At 26.7% G+C, this 18,689-nt stretch overlaps 2 protein-coding genes across 4 annotated transcripts in view; one reads left to right on the top strand and one right to left on the bottom strand.

Annotated features, from left to right (window-relative positions):
• Positions 1-201: 201 nt before the first annotated feature.
• Positions 202-3,874, top strand: LOC136081798 (uncharacterized). Its single transcript, XM_065799962.1, has 10 exons — positions 202-574; positions 732-854; positions 1,265-1,300; positions 1,588-1,707; positions 1,807-1,920; positions 2,154-2,225; positions 2,555-2,656; positions 2,855-3,060; positions 3,250-3,415; positions 3,590-3,874. Exons 1-10 carry the CDS (start codon positions 385-387, stop codon positions 3,817-3,819), a joined length of 1,359 nt encoding a protein of 452 aa, XP_065656034.1. The 5' UTR covers positions 202-384; the 3' UTR covers positions 3,820-3,874.
• Positions 3,875-10,914: 7,040 nt separating this feature from the next.
• The window catches only part of LOC101238859 (uncharacterized), a 35,372-nt gene continuing 27,597 nt past the window's right edge, over positions 10,915-18,689 (bottom strand). For all 3 annotated transcript variants that reach the window (XM_065799958.1, XM_065799959.1, XM_065799960.1), the window contains 10 exons: positions 18,071-18,223; positions 17,900-17,984; positions 16,732-16,849; positions 15,874-15,923; positions 15,680-15,791; positions 15,273-15,604; positions 13,304-13,332; positions 13,141-13,211; positions 12,217-12,267; positions 10,915-12,092 (listed from right to left, as the gene is read on the bottom strand). In XM_065799958.1, coding sequence (XP_065656030.1) covers positions 11,292-12,092; positions 12,217-12,267; positions 13,141-13,211; positions 13,304-13,332; positions 15,273-15,604; positions 15,680-15,791; positions 15,874-15,923; positions 16,732-16,849; positions 17,900-17,984; positions 18,071-18,223 — 1,802 coding nt within the window. In that variant the 3' untranslated portion in view covers positions 10,915-11,291. The remainder of the gene's footprint in view (positions 12,093-12,216; positions 12,268-13,140; positions 13,212-13,303; positions 13,333-15,272; positions 15,605-15,679; positions 15,792-15,873; positions 15,924-16,731; positions 16,850-17,899; positions 17,985-18,070; positions 18,224-18,689) is intronic.

Below are 18,689 nucleotides of genomic sequence, written 5' to 3'. Positions count from 1 at the left end.
AATCTATTTAAGTTATATTAGATTATGAGTATATTTTCCTTTGTTTTTGTTTTAACTTTTTAATATTTAAAAAAATATTATTTTGCTTTGATTTCATTTACTTTTATTGTAAATCTTAACATTAATTATAATAATTAAAAAGATATTATTCTTTTAGATTTTAAAGAGTAATAAATATATAGAAAATTTTTTATAACGTTCTCTTCTGCTAATAATTTCTCTTGATGTCTTGTTTAGCTGGAGCAAGTGTTAATAATAATAATAAGTAAACAAATATATCTATAAAATAGTATTGTATAGTATGTATTAGTAAATGGCTAAACTTATTTAAAACACTTTTAACACAGTTTTTACAAATAAAAAGAGTAATAACATTTTAGCAAAATGTCATATCACCGGGCTGTTTGGTTAGAAGACAATCGTGAAGAAGGAGTCTTGCCTTCCGCATGGGTGCAAGGAAAAGTAGTGATGTGGCCACCATCCAAAATGAATGCGTTTAAGTTAATGAAGGAAGGGGTAAAACCTAATGAAAATTGGCGGCTTTTTAGACTAATAAAAATAAAAATTACGTCAGGTTTGGTGTTTATTTTTTGACAACAGCTTCATATATTATTGAGTTGTTATATTTTATAATTTACATTTGTAAAATGTTAAATAATTTATCCATTACTTGTTAAAAAAATTTACTTGGCAATATCTGCTTTGGATAAGTTTTGTTATTTATTTTACAGATTGCTACGAGGATTGTAATAGTTACAATTTAACAACAGAAACTGAAGAAGAGGATCAGCTGAAGAATGATCAGCAGTTAACAAAAAAGCGCAAGCGTGCTGACTTTGCAACTTTTTTTGAAGGTTCTTTTTAATTAGTTTATGTTTATATCATCATTATTGTTTTAGCGTCCTTGTTTCCGTGCTTGCACGGGTTGGACGTTTCTCATAATGCCATTTCTCCAACATACACTGTCTTGAACATCTTCTTTCCTTAAATGTAGCTTTTTCATATCATCTGAAACACACTCTTTCCAAGTTATTCTGTTTCTACCTCTACCTATTTCTCCTGAAACTTCTAACTATATAGATAATAATGTTACAAAATATATAAACTGCCAAATAATATATAAAAAATATATTAACTACCAAGTAATTAATAATTTATAATTTTGCATTATTCTAATTGAAATAAAACTTATTTTTTCATTTGGAGTTAATATTACTAACGCTAATTTATACAATTATATTAAAACATTTTTTTTATAATTTAGGCGAGAAAGAAGTAGATGTTAATGTTAATGCAAAAAGTAAGAATATTGACAAGTTAGCTAATTTGTTACAATAAACATAATAATAAGTATGATGTAAATAGGAGCAAAGAAATAATATTTATAATCAGGGCTTTGATGTTGGTGCTACCAACAGCTAGTAATTTTATAAGAAGTGGAGCAGTAGCTGAAGTATTTGAACCTCTGCCTTAAGCCCTGGTGATAATAATAGCCATAGCATTATTATGTGTATGTGTTTTTTAATAAAACAGTTATTTATAATAATTTTTTACATTTACTGTAGTTGTAATTTATTTTTAAAATAGTCGAACTATCTGCATTTCCACAGCCACCTGCTAAACTAAGCAAAATGTTAGCATTAAACAGTTCGTTGAACAAAAAGATTGTGGATATGGTACCACAAAATTTCAAAATTGATCAAGCATGTAAGTTGTCTTTATTAAATTGTCTTTATTTCTTTAAATACTAATAGTAATTTGTTACGATTATATCTCAAACAATATAAGTTAGGATTTACATTTTAGATAAACCTTCGCCGCTTCAACAGTCACCTGGTCTCTTAAGCAGTAATTCCAAGATACCTTTATTCAAATCAAGCATGGCTACAATAACAAAAGACAATAATATTGATCAATCAAGTAAGATGTCTAAATTTATATCTTTGATATAGACCTTCTTCACTTATAGATTGACCTAGTAATTTTTATTACTTATGAACATATTTAGTGTCATTTTCCTTTTAAGATAAACATGCAAAGCAATTTTTTTAATTAATTTACATTGAAAATAACTTTGCAAGCATAATTTAACTATATAGTTGTTGACATTGTAGCTAACCAATCAGTCCTATCAAACTCTCTTTTTTTGTTAGCCCGGATATTAAATTCAAAGATACCAATATACAGGCGCAGAGCTGCCATATCGAAAGACAATGTACTATCAAGTAATATTTAATTTTTCACTTTAATTGCATTTATGATTTTGATTTATAAATTATAATTATTAGGTTTATTCAAGATTTTTACCTAAAGAAACCATTTTCTCATTTTGTTTTAGTACCATTTATGTCTCTCAAACACTCAACTTATTTTGATATTAGTTAATATTTGTATATAGTATGTTGTTGTATAGTATAGTAATTAAGGTCTGACGTATAAACTGCAAAAATGTAATGTTTTATAAAAAAAAATATTTATAAATATTAAATATAATGCTTTTTATATATAATAAATATTTAAAAAGCCTGTACTTGTATCGTTATTTTTATTGCAGTGAAACTCTCAGTACCACCTTTTCAATTGAATAAAAAGTTTCATTCAAACAAGATATTGAGTGTATTAACTGCTCCTCAAGAAAATGAAATGGATAATGGGAGTAAGATATCAAACCTTATTTATTTACATATTATTTAATAACATATTTTCTAATTTGAGTGCTTTTTTTTTACGGTGGACACTGCAGTTGCCCTGCAGTTAAGCAAATTATCTGTTATCAACCTATAACTGCAAAATATGGAAAGTTATAAGTTTATTTTTTTTATTTTTATTATATAAATAAATTTATATTTTACAGAGTTTCAGCGAAAAGTTCTCTATCAATTATCAAATATGGCCAACGAAATTAAAGTTTTACGGATAGCAGTGGAAACGATGACGATACCAAGTTTAGAGCCTGTTGCTCAAGTCCATCTAGAGGTTATTGGTGGAGCTATTGGAACATTGGATGGGTACAGTAATTTAGAGGAGCAATGTGGAGTTCTTGCTAATCGAACAATTTTAGTAAGTGTATAGCTAAATATTTTTATCTTTACTTTCAGAAAAGACAACCAGAAAAGTTTTAAACGTATATAAAATGTTATTTTTGATGTCACAAAATATATTTTACTTTTACTAAGGTGGATTGACTTTTATTCTAATTGGAATCTTATATCTAATAAAATGTAGCGTTTATGAATAATTTCTTTGTAGATTCGCCTTCTTTCACGAATTGGAGGATCATCAATTAAAGATACTTCAAAGAATCTAATGAAAAGACTTTTTACAAATTTTGTTATGTCTCATTTGAGTATGGATGGAAAAGGTTCTCTGAGAAAGCTTCCGTTTAGAGACACTGCTCTGTGTCAACTTGTTGTCGGTAAAATATGTGTATTTTTTATTTTTTTAAATAAAATTAAATTTAAATTCAGTGTAATTTATATCTACTCAGTGTACACTGTACTAGTTTAACAAAAATTTAAATCTATAAAACTATGGCTTTATAAAATTGTTGAATAAATGATTTAGATTGAGTTATTTTTATTATTTGTAGAATGTGTTTTGAAACGAGATTGTACGTCTTCTTTATCAGAAATACATTCGTGTATTGGTTCCCACCTTAGAATGGCTCCCTTCCGATTAGGTGGAACTGGGAAAGGCTATGCACATATTTTCAGTTTTCAGGACGCAGAGGCTGGTTTGCTTGATTCCACCAAAGACGACGCTGATCGACCTGGAGACGATTGTGATGATGACGATGATGATGACGATAATGCAATATAATACTTAAAATTTATGTACATTTATTTTTGACTAATATATAAAAAAAAATATATTTTTAACGTTTGATTTGTTTATGACTTAGATAACGCGCTGCAACGTTTAACTTTACGGCGCTAATTTATTTAAAGAAGCACAAATTAAAGAAATTTGAATTTATAAAATTCGGAATGCTTTCAAAACGAAAGATTTAGATTGAATTTAAAGAACGTTTAAAACTAACCATTTAGATATAGTTTAAATGGAACATTCGATTGACCTACGTTCTAGATCGAAACTAAATTAAATCTAAACGTTTAGGAAGAACACTAACTAAACGTTGATTAAATGTTCCAATGCCCGTTGGGTTATTTTAATACCGAAATATTAGTACATTTGAAAATATTTATAATTTTACAAAAATTTATAAGAATTTGCATTATACACAAGTTTTTTAAAAGTCTTTTTACATTGTGTACAATACTTTACATTGCATATTTTATATAAAAATGGTGGATTAGAGATGAATCATTTAAAGATGTTTTTATATATATGTAAAATTTACAGTCAAAGTCTAATTATAATTATGAAAATATAGTGTGGATCAGTATATTTTAGTTTGTATAGTTTAAAGACAATGTTGTTTGTGTGAATAAAAATCCATCAAGTTGAATCATGGCCTACTATATAACACGGCCGGATTTGTTGCCTTGAACGCAAAAAATTAGTGGGCCGAAAAAACACGAGTTTGAAGTTTACAATGAACCGATTTAACAATCTTAAATTAAACTTTTTTTAATTCAAGTAATACTTTATTTTGCAATGCCAAAAAAGTGTTGTGTTGTTGGTTGTAGAAGTAATTATAAGCGAAAGATTGAAGAATGTTCCAGTAACAGCAACCACGTAACATACAAAACTGTGTTTAGTTTTCCTGATAGCAATCAGTTAGATCTTCGAAATTGTTGGATTAAGTTTGTCAACCAAGCTGATTGGAGCCCCACAGAAAACTCAGTTATATGTATCGATCATTTTGAAGATAAATATTTGAAAAGAGGTAAATGTATAACATTGAATTATTGCGAAAATCCTATACCAACAATTATTACCAACCAAAACATCCTATCAAAGCCATCTTTAATTCAATCAACCTCAGCTTTACGTAAGCCCCCTGCAGTTCGTATATATTCTCATCCTTTTCTCGATGAAACATACGATTTTAGAAAACATGATACAATTAAAAGCATTATAGATCTTAATGAAAGTTTTTGTCCAGCAGGATTTTCATTTAAGCTAGTTGATAACCGTGTGTTATTTCTTCGAATTTATTTCGACGACGGGGATGTTACTCCTAACATTGAGAGTATTACTATTGATAAAGACTTACATGTAAAGCTACATATGAAAGGTATCCCAGTTCAATTGCCTAAATGGTTTAGAGAAGACAGTGTTTGTAAATTGACCAGTGCCAGTATGCTTGTTAATTTTGTTTCTTATATGCATGAAGTTGCAAAGAACGTATCAAAAAGTGTATTATCAGATTTATATAAATTATCTCTTTATAAACCACAAGGACGTCCAATCTACACAAATGAAATCATTAGATTTTCTCTAATGCACAGATATACATCAAAACAGGCTTATACTTCGCTATTAGAAGAGTTTCCACTTCCTTGGTTGTCTTATTTAAAATCACTTTCAAAGGGTGGCATTGATCCATTATCAGGATTATTATTACTTTTGGAAAATGGTAGTATTAGTGCTGACTGTGTTGTTTTAATTGATGAGATGTATTTACAAAAAGGTGTCCAATATCATGGAGGAAGTTTAATTGGTGCTGATGATGATGGTAATTTCTATTCTGGTATAGTTGTGTTCATGGTGGTTAGCTTGAAAGAATCTATCCCCTTTGTAATTAAGGCCTGTCCAGAATTTCAAATTTCTGGTTCTATGATTAGTTCACATATAGAAGAAACGTTAGATACTTTATATAAAGCATCTTTTAATGTACGAGCTATAACAACTGACAATCATGCAACAAATGTTTCAGCATTTAAAATTCTACGTTAAAAGTTTGGTGAACAAGATAATGAAATATATTTTACTTTTATGGGACACCGGGTTTACAATTTATATGACAGTGTTCATTTACTGAAAAACATTAGAAATAATTTATTAAATTCAAAACGGTTTGTATTTCCACCTTTTGATTTTATTGAGTTTGATGATATTATTCATGTTGAAGCTGAAGAAATTTCTTGGAGTTTATTGCATAATGTTTATGAGAAAGATGAATTGTTACCTGCTAACTTAAAAAAAGCTTTCAAATTGTCTGCCCAAACTTTACATCCAGGAAACAACAAACAAAGTGTTCCTTTAGCTTTAAATATTTTTGATGAAACCACCTCTGCTGCAATCATCAGCTATTTTCCAAACGAAACTGCAGCTGCTGGATTTCTAAGGCTTATTAATATTTGGTGGACTATTTCTAATTCAAAGGTAATGTTTAATACAAACAATAGGATTGGTAATGCAGCTATTCCAGGTGACAAAAAGTCACAATTTTTTCGAGTTTTTGCAACATGGATTAATGAATGGAAAAACTTGCAGTTTCAAAGATGTAATAAGTATACTTTATCTGCTCAAACAACTAATGCATTAATTACAACACTGAAGGGTACTGCAAGTCTGATTGAAGATTTATTTTCAGAAGGATATAAATATGTTTTAACTAGCAGGTTTCAAACTGATCCATTAGAAAGACATTTTAGTAAATATCGACAAATGAGCGGTGGAAGATTTTTAGTCAGTTTACGTGAAGTTCAAAGCTCTGAAAAGATATTATGCATGAAATCCTTAATTAAAGCCAATATCAATTGTTGGACGAGCAATCTTAAACTTGATACAAAAATTGACAAAAATGAACTTTTAATAAAATTGGAAAAATATAGCAATGAAATTCAAGAGAATGAGCTTTGTCATGACTCTTACGAAGTTGCAATCAATATATCTGGTTACATCACGAAAAAGATTGGGGATAAATATAACTGTTCTAACTGTCTGAAATCATTAAGTTTCAATAAAGTCTCAACAGAATATCTGGAAATTCTTTCACGTGGTGGTTTAACAAAACCTTCTAAAGAATTAGCTAACTATGTTTGTAATGGGTTTATAATTCTGGACACTGTAAAGAAAATGTTATTAAAGTATTCCCATGATATAAAAAATGCATCCTTGCTAGCGCTAGAAAAATATCAACCAAGTGATAGTGATTTTATGTGTATAGAACATGAGGAATGGGGAAGGCATTTGGTAAACACAATTATTACCAACATATATTTTAACAATGAGCAACAAATTAAAAATGGAAACATTAGAAAAAATGAAGTTGCTGCCTTTAAAGTTCGACAAACCAAAAAAGACAAATGAATAAACCCATAACAACATAGTATATGTATATTGTTTTTTTGAGAAACAAAAGAAACTTGACTTGATTAATCTTTTTGTAATATATGTAAATGCTTTCAGTAAATGTGTACATTTAAAAATTATGCTAGTTTTACTAACATTTTTGTTAATTTTAGTTGTTTGAACCAATAATTTTAAGACTAAGATTTTGTAGATTAAAATTGATGGCTAAAATAGATAGTTCATTCGGCTTAATGCAATCATGATTTATTATTAGCTAACTGTTTTAGTGTTTGAAGGTTAAGAATTTTGGTAATAGTAATAATTATAGCTAAGAGCAAATTATTTAAATATTATTAATGTCTTTATAGAATTACCTTCAGGTTTTGATTCAAAACCTAAAAACCTAAAATCGGCCCACTAATTTTTTGCGTTCAAGGCAACAAATCCGGCCGTGTTATATAGTAGGCCATGGTTGAATAAAGAATGGTTTTGTCCATTGATAATGGACAAAATTTCAGACTATTTCGGAGGCCATTTCGGACAAAAGCATTTTCCGAATCGAAATGTGAATTTTGCAGTGAAAAATTAAAATATAACACTATAATTGCTTGGTATAAATTTAAAATGTGATAAAACTAAAGGTATTATAATCTATTATATATAAATGATTATAACATCTATATTTATAAGATTAGTATTAAAGACCATTTAATCGTTATCAAATCTTATGTAAAGTATTAATTGTATTCTTTTTGTTAGGGATTGGTATAATAACATTAGGTAAAGTAAGAACATATATAAACTAACATGCAGGCGTTAACATAACTCTAAAGTAGGTTGATATTTTCGTTTTACCGTTTTTTTTTTTTTTTTTTAATATTTTGCTGCATTATTAAAACAAAATAAAGATGGCTTGCACAATAGAACAGAACGAAAATTTAAAGCTTTAGATAAAAAAGCAAAAAATAGACTAGTTAATGTAGGCTTTGATAGTATAGGAGCTAAAGTATACAATAAAGACATTTTTAAATATATCCACTTTGTTTTGTCATGTACACATAATGCTTAGCCAGAGAGAGGAGCCAGCCAAGAAAGATCTCTAAAGAACAAAAAGATTTTTTTTTTAATGTATTGTCGAGCTGTTCAACTGTAATGGAGTTTAAATCAAAATAAATAAATAAAACACATTCTAGTTATAAAGTGCATATGTCATTATATAAAGAAGAATGTAACAAAGAGTGTAAATTATGACTTTTTTATTCAACTTTTATTACTCTTTTACAAATAATATAATCTAAATCATCAAGTTGCATAGATGACAAATTGTTAATACAATTTCTTATTTCATAAATAGTTAGTATTTATAAAAAAGTTAGTATTTATAAAAAAAGAAAAAGTTATTAAAAGTTGCTAACAGCATGCTCAAATTAGAGCTAAGATATCTTATAAATAGACTTCAAAACAGCAAAAAATTTCCAAAAAAGAAGAAAGAAAGTTAGGTAAAAAACTGTTTATAAACAGCAATGATATATACATATGCATATATGTATATAACTATATACATATATGTATATAATTATATATATGTATATAATTATATACATATATGTATATAATTATATATATGTATATAATTATATACATATATTTATATGTATATATCATACATATATATATTATATATATATTTATATATACATATTTATAATATAATATAAATATAATATATATATGTATATGTATGATATATACATATATGTATATAATTATATACATATATGTATATGTAAATACAGTTAATTAAAGATATCTTGACCCTCCAGGGGACCAAGGAAAATGGTTCGAATAAGCAAATGTTTGACTTTAGCAAAGTATAACTGCCTCCAAGGTTTGAGTTATGTGTGTGTATATGCGTTGCTGTATGTTGTTGATGTATAAAGAATCTTTATCCAAAAAGGTTGATATCTTGGTCAATAATGAAGTAAATTAGGCCCATATCAGTAATGAGTTGTTTTTTTTCCCACTATTGATCACTTAATGTTTACATTCGCTTGTGAACAATGTGAATTATAATAATACTTGTAAAATGTACAAATGTACCTTACTTTAGAGATATTTTAATTTAGATGCAGTAACCCGATGTTCTTAAATAAAAAGTCACAATGCACAAAGATATAATTTAGATTGTTTGAAGTTTGCACCATATTGATTGAATCATGGAAAATGTGTATCAAATCAAAATGAGATGATGACAGAAGGCAATAAAAATACATGAATTTGATTTTTGCATTAAAAAAATGGCACAGGGCGCATTATTTGTAATACTATAACAACAGTTAGTATTATAATAAAAAATTAACTAATAATACTAATAATAATGATAAGTGAAGCTGTAACAATTAAGAACAAGATGTGCAGTACATTAGCATAAGATATCGTACTATGACAGCTATTATAAGTTTATGAAGAATTATTGTTTCTTTTCTTACTCACAACAACACAATATTGTACAAAAAATAAATGTTTTTTTGGATTAAAAGAATGTCACGGCGCAAAAAGTTCTATTTTTAAGGTTTATAAACTCGTATACAAGTTGGTTGAATCAACCCAAAATCAACGTTAATCTAACGTTCATTTTTTTTTGTTTGCAACGTTGATCTAACATTTAGTTTCAACGTTGATTTGCGTTTCCATTTTAACCAAAAACCAACCATTTTTCAACCATAAATTTCGACGGTTTTTCAACGTTGGTTCAACGTTGATTGTGCTTGCTGGGAATAGAAGGGGTTTTAAACTTTCGTTGGTCGCCTTGGTGTAAAGTCAACTAAACGTACCTAATACATTTTTGAAAATTCCCGGGCCGATTTCATGCCAAAGTAAATCTTTTAACATCAAAATTAAAGGAAAGTGCTTTTAAAGAATTTTGAGTTTTTGCAAACTTAGAAGATTTAAGTTTAACTTAGAACAAGTTTTGTGTTTCTATTAGAGAAAATATTTCTGAAAGTAGAATGTCAATTGTAAAAGAGATGTACGATGGTTGGTGCTCAAATTATTTACAAAACATATTAGAATATTATAGGATAAGGTTAATCTGTCACTGTTGGTAGTGTTTATCTAAAGCGTGTACACGAAATCAGTGTGAAAGTAGAAAACAACTAAAAAAGGTACTTATCAAGTTTTATTTAGAACTAAGCATTGATTTTAATAAATTAATATAAGTAGATAAAGTATTTCAAAGATATTAGTTTAATCCCTATTCCTTCGTTTAATAATTAACTTGTAATTTGAAATAGTTTTCAATTTTGAGCAATCTGGAGGATTTTCTATTTTATTATTTATGATAAATCAGGCCGAAACACCTGTCAACTATTATGTGATATAGTAAGAATTAAAAGACGTTTTTGTAAAACTTTTTTAACATTTTACAAGAAAGTGTCGAATCAGATATATAGGGTGCTGATTTTTTGTCATGCCTGCAAATAACTCGCCAAATCAAAGCTTTTTTAGCAGATTAATGACGTTTTGTGTATTTAAATTTCTTATCTGCTTTTCCTCTCTATTTCTGCATTATAATAGACAACACCAGGAATTTACTGATGATCGTACTTCATATAAGTTTCGGACTACAACTTAATTCTCAAAATCATTCTAATTAAGTTCAAAAATTTAATAAGTATAAATAGGTCAACTGCGATTAATAAATAGATTAAATGTGTTGCAATATACAAATTTATTTTGCATCAATCGATGGTTCGTCGTATAAAATGTACAAATTCCTGAACTACAGGATACTAAAAAACACTTATGATACACGTAAACATATAAAAAGTCAATTTTTACAGAATTAAAATGATAACAAAAATAGAGATTCAAAGAAAAAGATAAAAATTTTATTACTTAGTCTTTAATTTCAAGTTTTTTTCTTTTTTAAATATACAGAAATTGAGAAGCGTACCTTAAAAATCTTATTTACTATTCTAAAAAAAAGTGTTGAAATTATTTATGAATTGTTAGGTCAGGAGTTATTAATATAAAAAATTTCGTCACCTACTAATCTAATTTTCAGATTCGCGCTGTTTGCTTTTCCGCTATTCACGAGAACTTAGTTTCTTATCTTGAAGACTATAAGACTTTCGTGGAAGCTGGGCGCTGCCGCCTCTTTCCAACGTTTTTGGACTAGATACTAGTTCTGTTTTTTTTTTAACTGAATTAGATGGGGGAGAAATGTCATTATCAGTATATTCTGCTTCACTCCTTGTTACAGAGTCTGGGTATGAAGTGTCTGATGATGAATACTGAGAGTTATCGGAACCAAGTTGTGCATCAATACTTGTTTTTGGCTCCATGCTCTCTTCTCTCTCCTCGTTTATAGGAGAAAAATGTCTTTTTTTCCGTCTGTTTTTACCTTTTTGAAGTTTATTGTCTAAATATGGATCCCATTCCATAGAATGAGCATCTGGTAAATTAGCAGGTACAACATTTTCTTCAATATCCCTTTTTTTAGCTAAAGAATTTGGCACTTGGTTTTGTGTTTTTTTATCGGTTTTTTCCGAAGATATGGGAGATTGAGATTCGTTAAAACGTTCTTTTGCTGAACTTAATTGCTTTTTATTTTGCAACAAACTTGTATTCGGTTCATATATTCGCTTAGTTTGTCGAGAAGGCGATAAGTATTGATCAGATTTGGCAGCAACGGAGCCAACTGTAGAACCGTAGATTGATTCTACGCTAGTGTTAGGGCGTTCATTTGTTTTTGATAAAAAATGATAAGGTTGTACATAGTCTTTAAATAAAATCGCTTTTTCCTTAAGTAGTAACTGTTTTGGGTGTTGAGCATTGGTCATAAGTTTCCTCCACCCTGGACTCTCTCCAATATCTGGAGAGGAGCACTGTTTAAAACAAAAACATATTTGATTATTAAACTTTTTGCGTTTTAATCATTTCGAAAATAAAATAGAAAAATAATAACCCAAAAATAGAGAAAATTATACAAAATAAAATCATAAAACATACACTTCTTGATGTCGTCGTGCTTCCTGATTTAACAATTCCTTTCTTTGGCCCCTAAAAATATTGAACATTAAAATACAAAAGTGTTTGGCTTTGTTGTATTACAAAACATATAGCAACATATAGCATTGTTTTCCGCCGGGTGTCTGCCAATATTTTAAGATCAATTTCCCTGATATTTTTCTGATCTTCTACATGTTTTTCCTATTTCAAGTTAAAGATACTCAAACTTCAGAAAAATTCGACTTTAATTCTTTTAGAAAAAACGCTCTTCAATTGATAATGTATAAATATTAACACAATATACATTCAAAGTGTCAAGAGAAGTTAAGAAATCAATCTGCCGAATAAAACTCGTTTGATATACAACAGACAAAAATCACTTTGATGAAGAGTTATTTTGATATAAGTTTGATGAAGAACCATTTTCTCTGAGTTCTCCTTGATTTTTCAACTGATTATTCCCTGATTTATTTGCAGACGTATGAATTCTCATCTTTTTCATGCTTTCCCTGATCAGGCAGACAGACTAGAGAAAGCCGCGAATAAATTATTATTTATACATACATTAGTATTAGCTAGTTTTTGACAAATAACTTTTTATAAACGTTTATTTTGACAAATAACTTTCTATAAACGTTTATTTTGACAACTTTCTATATATTTTTGCTATTCATACTTCTCTTGCTAACCTTCAAAATCTTTTTTCTTGTGTATCTATTTAAAATGTCAGATATCTGTAATTATTTGTATACCTAAGTATGTTTTCTGTTCTTTCCTGCATTTTAAGAACGCATTACTTTAAATATATCAATAAGATAAAAAAAACAAAGTTTTATTAAAAATAAATAAATTACTTTAATAAACAATTAATAATAATAACAGTATACAAAATCAAATACAATTTATTGCAAATAGCTAGCTTACCTCGTCTTCATCAGCTTTATCAATAAGACTCCTAGTTCCTTCGCTACTTTGGTGCTGATCTTCTTCAACAACTGCACAAACAGACAATTTTTTTCAAACTTTAATTATTACACAAAATAAAAAAAATTTTTATTCTGCAAATTATAATTTGACAAATCACTACCTGCAGATTCTTCCTCCTTTTTAATTTTCCTAAACACGAAAAAGTAGTTTTTAAATAATTTAATGATTTTCTTAACTTGAATACAGTAATCAGGCGTTTAAAGATCTAGTACTGTTAAACAATTTACCATAACCTGTTTAATTTAGTCATACTGTTACACAAACATTATAGTCTCTTTGAATGTTTTACAATTTTTTTTTTAATGTTAAAGAAGCTTATTTTACGCTGTTTTATTCAAAATTAAAGAGAGTGCAGTGGCAGAGTGTGTGTTTAATGTAAGAGAGGTTTTGAGATATAATCAAACTATATTCATAGTAGCACCGTGTTTAACTTGGTAAACTAAACAGCATATTAGCATTTAGTGAAAGTCATCATCCTTCAATGTAGTATCCTAGAATGTCTACTACATTAAAGTAGCATCCTTAAATGGAAAAGAAGAAACAACTTGTTTTTCAACCCTTTATTCCTAAAACACAAATCTTTGGTTGTTGAGGGGCAATTCTCCAAGCCACAAAATCTCCAATAGGATTATTATTTAAACAGATATTTCACTTTTATCCTCAATAACAAAAAAGTTGATAGCTTTTATATTTATATGTAATCAACTTTTTTGTTATCAACAAATAATATACTTATTATAATACAGTTGAGTTAAGAAAGTAAGGTGGCATAATGTTTAGACAATATAAAAATATAGACAGATAAGATTTTACAAAGTAAAAATATGTGCCAAAGATAACGTTGGTTTTCTTATTTCAGTCAATTATTTAATCTAAAAATAATGAAATAATGTTGAACTTAAATTCACAATTATAATAAAAGTTTGTAAAATAAAAATTTACCAAGGGGTATTTTAAATAAGAAGTAAATAAAACAAAAAGTTTAAATGTTTGTATTTTAATGTTTGTATTTTAAATGTATATTTTAAATTTTAATTATATTTTATATTATAATTTTTAATTATATTTATATTTTAAATGTTTGTATTTTAATGTTTGTATTTTAAATGTATATTTTAAATTTTAATTATATTTTATATTATAAATTTTAATTATATTTATATTTTAAATGTTTGTATTTTAATGTTTGTATTTTAAATGTATATTTTAAATTTTAATTATATTTTATATTATAAATTTTAATTATATTTATATTTTAAATGTTTGTATTTTATATGTATTGTTTTTCACACTATCGAATCTTTTAAATAAATAATTGCTGTGTATGTACTTATGTAGGGATTTTTGGAGGAGGAGGCTACATTTATTTTATTTTAAAGAAATGAAAGTTGGAAAAATTGTTTTTTTACTTAAGCTTTGAGCTAGAAAACCTCTTAGCTACTGGATACTAGCTATTTAGCTACTGGGTACTAGCTAATTAGCTACTGGGTACAACCAATTACAATTATATTAAGCCAATGCAAAGCACTTTGCCAACATCTTAAATCTTAACAGAATATGAAAAGACAGACAAGACACTTGAAAACCTGTCGCACAGTCCAGTAGCATTGACAAATTATTTTAATAACTTGTCAATGCTACCGGACTGTGCAACAGGTTTTCAAGTTTATAAACTATTACTTCTGTATTCTATTTTTTATATGTAAATATATATATTGAAATATACTAGTACTGCATGTAAATATATCAAGATATCAACATACTAGTACTGCATGTAAATATACAAGATATCAACAATTATTTTCAGAATACATGTAATTTGATTTGAATTTAAATAGCAGAGGCTTAATCTCCTTGAATATGTATTTTTAAATAGCAGAGGTTTGATCTCCTTGAATAAGTATTTTTAAATAGCAGGGGCTTGATCTCCTTGAATAAGGTCATGATGTATTAGTTGTAAAAAAAGCAATTCAAAAGCAATTACTCTTAAAAGTAATGCAGAGCAATCTTATTAAATTTGAATAAATTATTAATTTTAATCATTTTTATTAACTATATAAACATCTCACCTTCTTCTGTAGCAGATACATATGCAACATATGCAAAGAATTAGAAGAAGCAAAGCTATTAAAATAATCAAAATAATGATGAGCCAATTTTTATTTTTTCCTGTTTGTTTTTGACTTCCAAACGATGGTTGACTTGTTGTAGTTTCTACAGTGGTTGTTGTAGTAGGTGTTGTTGTTGTTGTAACAGTAGTTGTAGTTGGTGCAGTGGTTGAGCTTTCAACATGAACTGGTATAAATTTATCCACAAACTCATCTGATTTTTCATTATTGATTTGAACTTCAGGAGGAGGAGTTTCTGATATGATTTCAGGTATTTCTGTTGTCGTAGAAACCTTTTTAAAAAGTACATCATTCATTTTTTGGCACATTCAATCATTCAAAAAAATTTTATTAATATTAAAACATACCTGGCGAGAGGTATCAACAAGTACTGAAAATGTAGTCAAATGATAGCATTGACAAGTTGTTATAGAAGCATTGGTAAAAGTAACATCACAACCATTGTCTTCCCAACTATTCCTAGAATTAAATAACTTCATTTTAGAGATGACACTTTAAAACTTTGTATGTAAATCTAAGAAAAAGAATTTAATTTTTTTACCTAGTTGAGTTCCAATATGCACAATCATGTGGAAGGTTACCTTGAGAAAGCTATACCAAAACAACAAAAGATAACAAATGAGTTTCAAATGAAACAATAATTTGCAAATAATGACATGATATTTATAAAAGAATGCTGACATAAAAATGCTAACATAGTTAAAATAAATGTTTTTTTTTTATTACTATTATTCATATATGATATATATCATATTTATATATATTATATTATATTTAACTATAAATTAATATATATATATATATATATATATATATATATATATATATATATATATATATATACATGTGTGTGACTATAAATTATATAAAAAATATATATATTATATATATATATATATACATACAGACACACACACACACACACACACACACACACACACACACACACACACACACACACACACACACACACACACACACACACACAGATATATATATATATATATATATATATATATATATATATATATATATATATATATATATATATATGTATGTAACTATAAATTAATGTTATTACTTACAATATTATAAGCTAATTCAGTGACATTTTCAATTTTATTTTATGAAAATTCAGTGACATTTTCAATTTTATCATCTAATTTTATTAACAAGTTTTTAAATATTATTAAATACTTTTAACCGAACATATTATCTTAACTTTTTAAAAAATTTATGTTTACTTTTAATAACAATATTTTACTATTTTTAACAATAATATAATTTCAATTTTCAAAACCTATATTTAAATTAATAACAAACTATAAGATATACCATTCTATAAATATACTATAAAACAAATAAATTATATAGATAATTATAATTTATGAAATTTTACATCGTCATTTGCAAAAGTTATTGACACTGGTTCTTTAAATTCTTCTTCAAGAGGTGGACTTAGACTTAGAGAAAGAAGCTGTGATGCAACTTTGATAGATTTTTCATTTGAGATTTCACTAAAATTAAATAATTAAAATAGGTATTTAACAAAAATTGTCATCTAAATTGTAACAATAAAAAACATTTATATCCAGAAAAAAGAAAAAACCATAAAAATTTATATATGCAAAAATTATTATATGAAAAAAAAAAAAATCTGTAATTTTTGATTTTGAAAATTTATACTGTTTAACTTTTAACAAAACTGCAAAAACAATAATGATTAATCTTTAATATATTTCTATATAGAGTGAGAGTTTGCATAAATAAATATATTTTTTGATTGTTCTTTTTTTTTTCCTTATTTTTATTTTTACAGGTATTTATAAAGCGATGTGTACATACATCAAAAGATTTATCCATAGGTTCTGGTCATAACATTAAACTGATTCTATGTATGAAGTGAGGTTGAGGCAGGCGAAGTTCTTCAGCCAAGGAGAAGACAACTTACATAGGAGAAAAAAAAACAACTTTAATATAAAACCCGAAATTGTGGGTAAGGATAGGAGGAGAAGGAGGTTGAGGAACTCATACAAATGAGTAACTCAAGCAAATCAAGGTTGAATATTATGAGTTAATCCGGTTTAAAAATCCGGTTAAAAAAAAAGACTGCTGCCACTATTCTGTAATGTCATATTTAAACACGGCATTATGGAAACACATACAAACCACACAAGAGTGGAATCATGGGTATTAAACTTAAAATAAATATAATAATTTATTAATAAATAATTTTTTCTTTTCTTCTCGAAGAAAAGAAAAAAAGTTAATACTGGTAAAAAAAAAGAAAAGGTAATACTGGTAAAATGTTCATTAGATCAAACATTTTACCAGTAAGTTTTTTTTATCTGTTCATCAAATTAACTGGTTGTTCATAATTATAATTAAGTAACGTAAATGATTATTTGTGAATGTTAACCAGCAATTTTTAAAACAATAGTTTTATTACAATTTTTTAACTTTTTTAAATTCAATCAACTCTTTTAGTTTTTATATTAACTTGATATTAATAGAAAAATATACTTTTATATTAAATTAAAAATTTGTAAAATAAAAATAATCAATACCTATCTTCATTTTCTCTTGATGTACGCTGCAAAAATGCAATATTTTTCACTTTGAAAAACACAAATGTTATGCTCTTTGATCGCTCTAAAAATAATTTTAGTAATTAGTTAAAAAATAATAATTGATGAATAAAAATCTAATTTATGGTTAAAAACTAAACAATAAATTACCATATCTATCAATAATTACAGATGCTGGTAATGATATTTTTTCTACTCCAGAGCAACACTTTGCTAATCTTTCATCTTGATACTCTGGAAAAACAACTGCATTGTTTGCTTTTTCCATCAGTTCTTCAACAAGGACAACTCGAACTTGCAAAACTGTAAAAAAGAAATTTTCATGACTCTTTGTATTATTTAATCTTTTATTATTTTATAATTTTTATTTATTTGCTTTGTAATTTGTAATTTGTATTCAAATACTTTAGTTTATTTTGTTCATTATATAATAAAATAAATTTTGTTGTACACAAGAGCAAAAACAAAAAGGTTTGAGTAACTATTATAAAATTTTAATTAATTTATAATTTTTATTATTATTACTATTATTATTAAAATTATTACTTTATTTAAAACTTTCTAATTAAAATTCAAGACACAAAAAGGTAAATAAGATTAAATAAGAATTTAAAAAAAAAAAAAAGAGTAAATATGGGATGAAGAAAAACCTAAAGGCAAACTTATTTACTATATTTATTACTAGTTTGTATTCAATAGAAACTTAAATTGGTTCAAATTTCATCTTCTTTTTTACTTTTTTATTTTAATAAAGTTTAATGTTTGCACT

This window comes from Hydra vulgaris, chromosome 06 (assembly GCF_038396675.1).
Source record: "Hydra vulgaris chromosome 06, alternate assembly HydraT2T_AEP".
NCBI classification, from domain to species: domain Eukaryota; kingdom Metazoa; phylum Cnidaria; class Hydrozoa; order Anthoathecata; family Hydridae; genus Hydra; species Hydra vulgaris.
This window is presented reverse-complemented; position numbering and strand designations above follow the sequence as displayed.

Excerpts from the sequence above, each read along its gene's own strand:
- LOC136081798 (XM_065799962.1), top strand. The coding sequence starts at position 385 with ATGTCATATCACCGGGCTGTTTGGTTAGAAGACAATCGTGAAGAAGGA. Across the intron at positions 1,708-1,806 it reads TTTCAAAATTGATCAAGCAT|ATAAACCTTCGCCGCTTCAA; the intron begins GTAAGTTGTCTT and ends TTTACATTTTAG. Across the intron at positions 3,061-3,249 it reads TTGCTAATCGAACAATTTTA|ATTCGCCTTCTTTCACGAAT; the intron begins GTAAGTGTATAG and ends ATTTCTTTGTAG.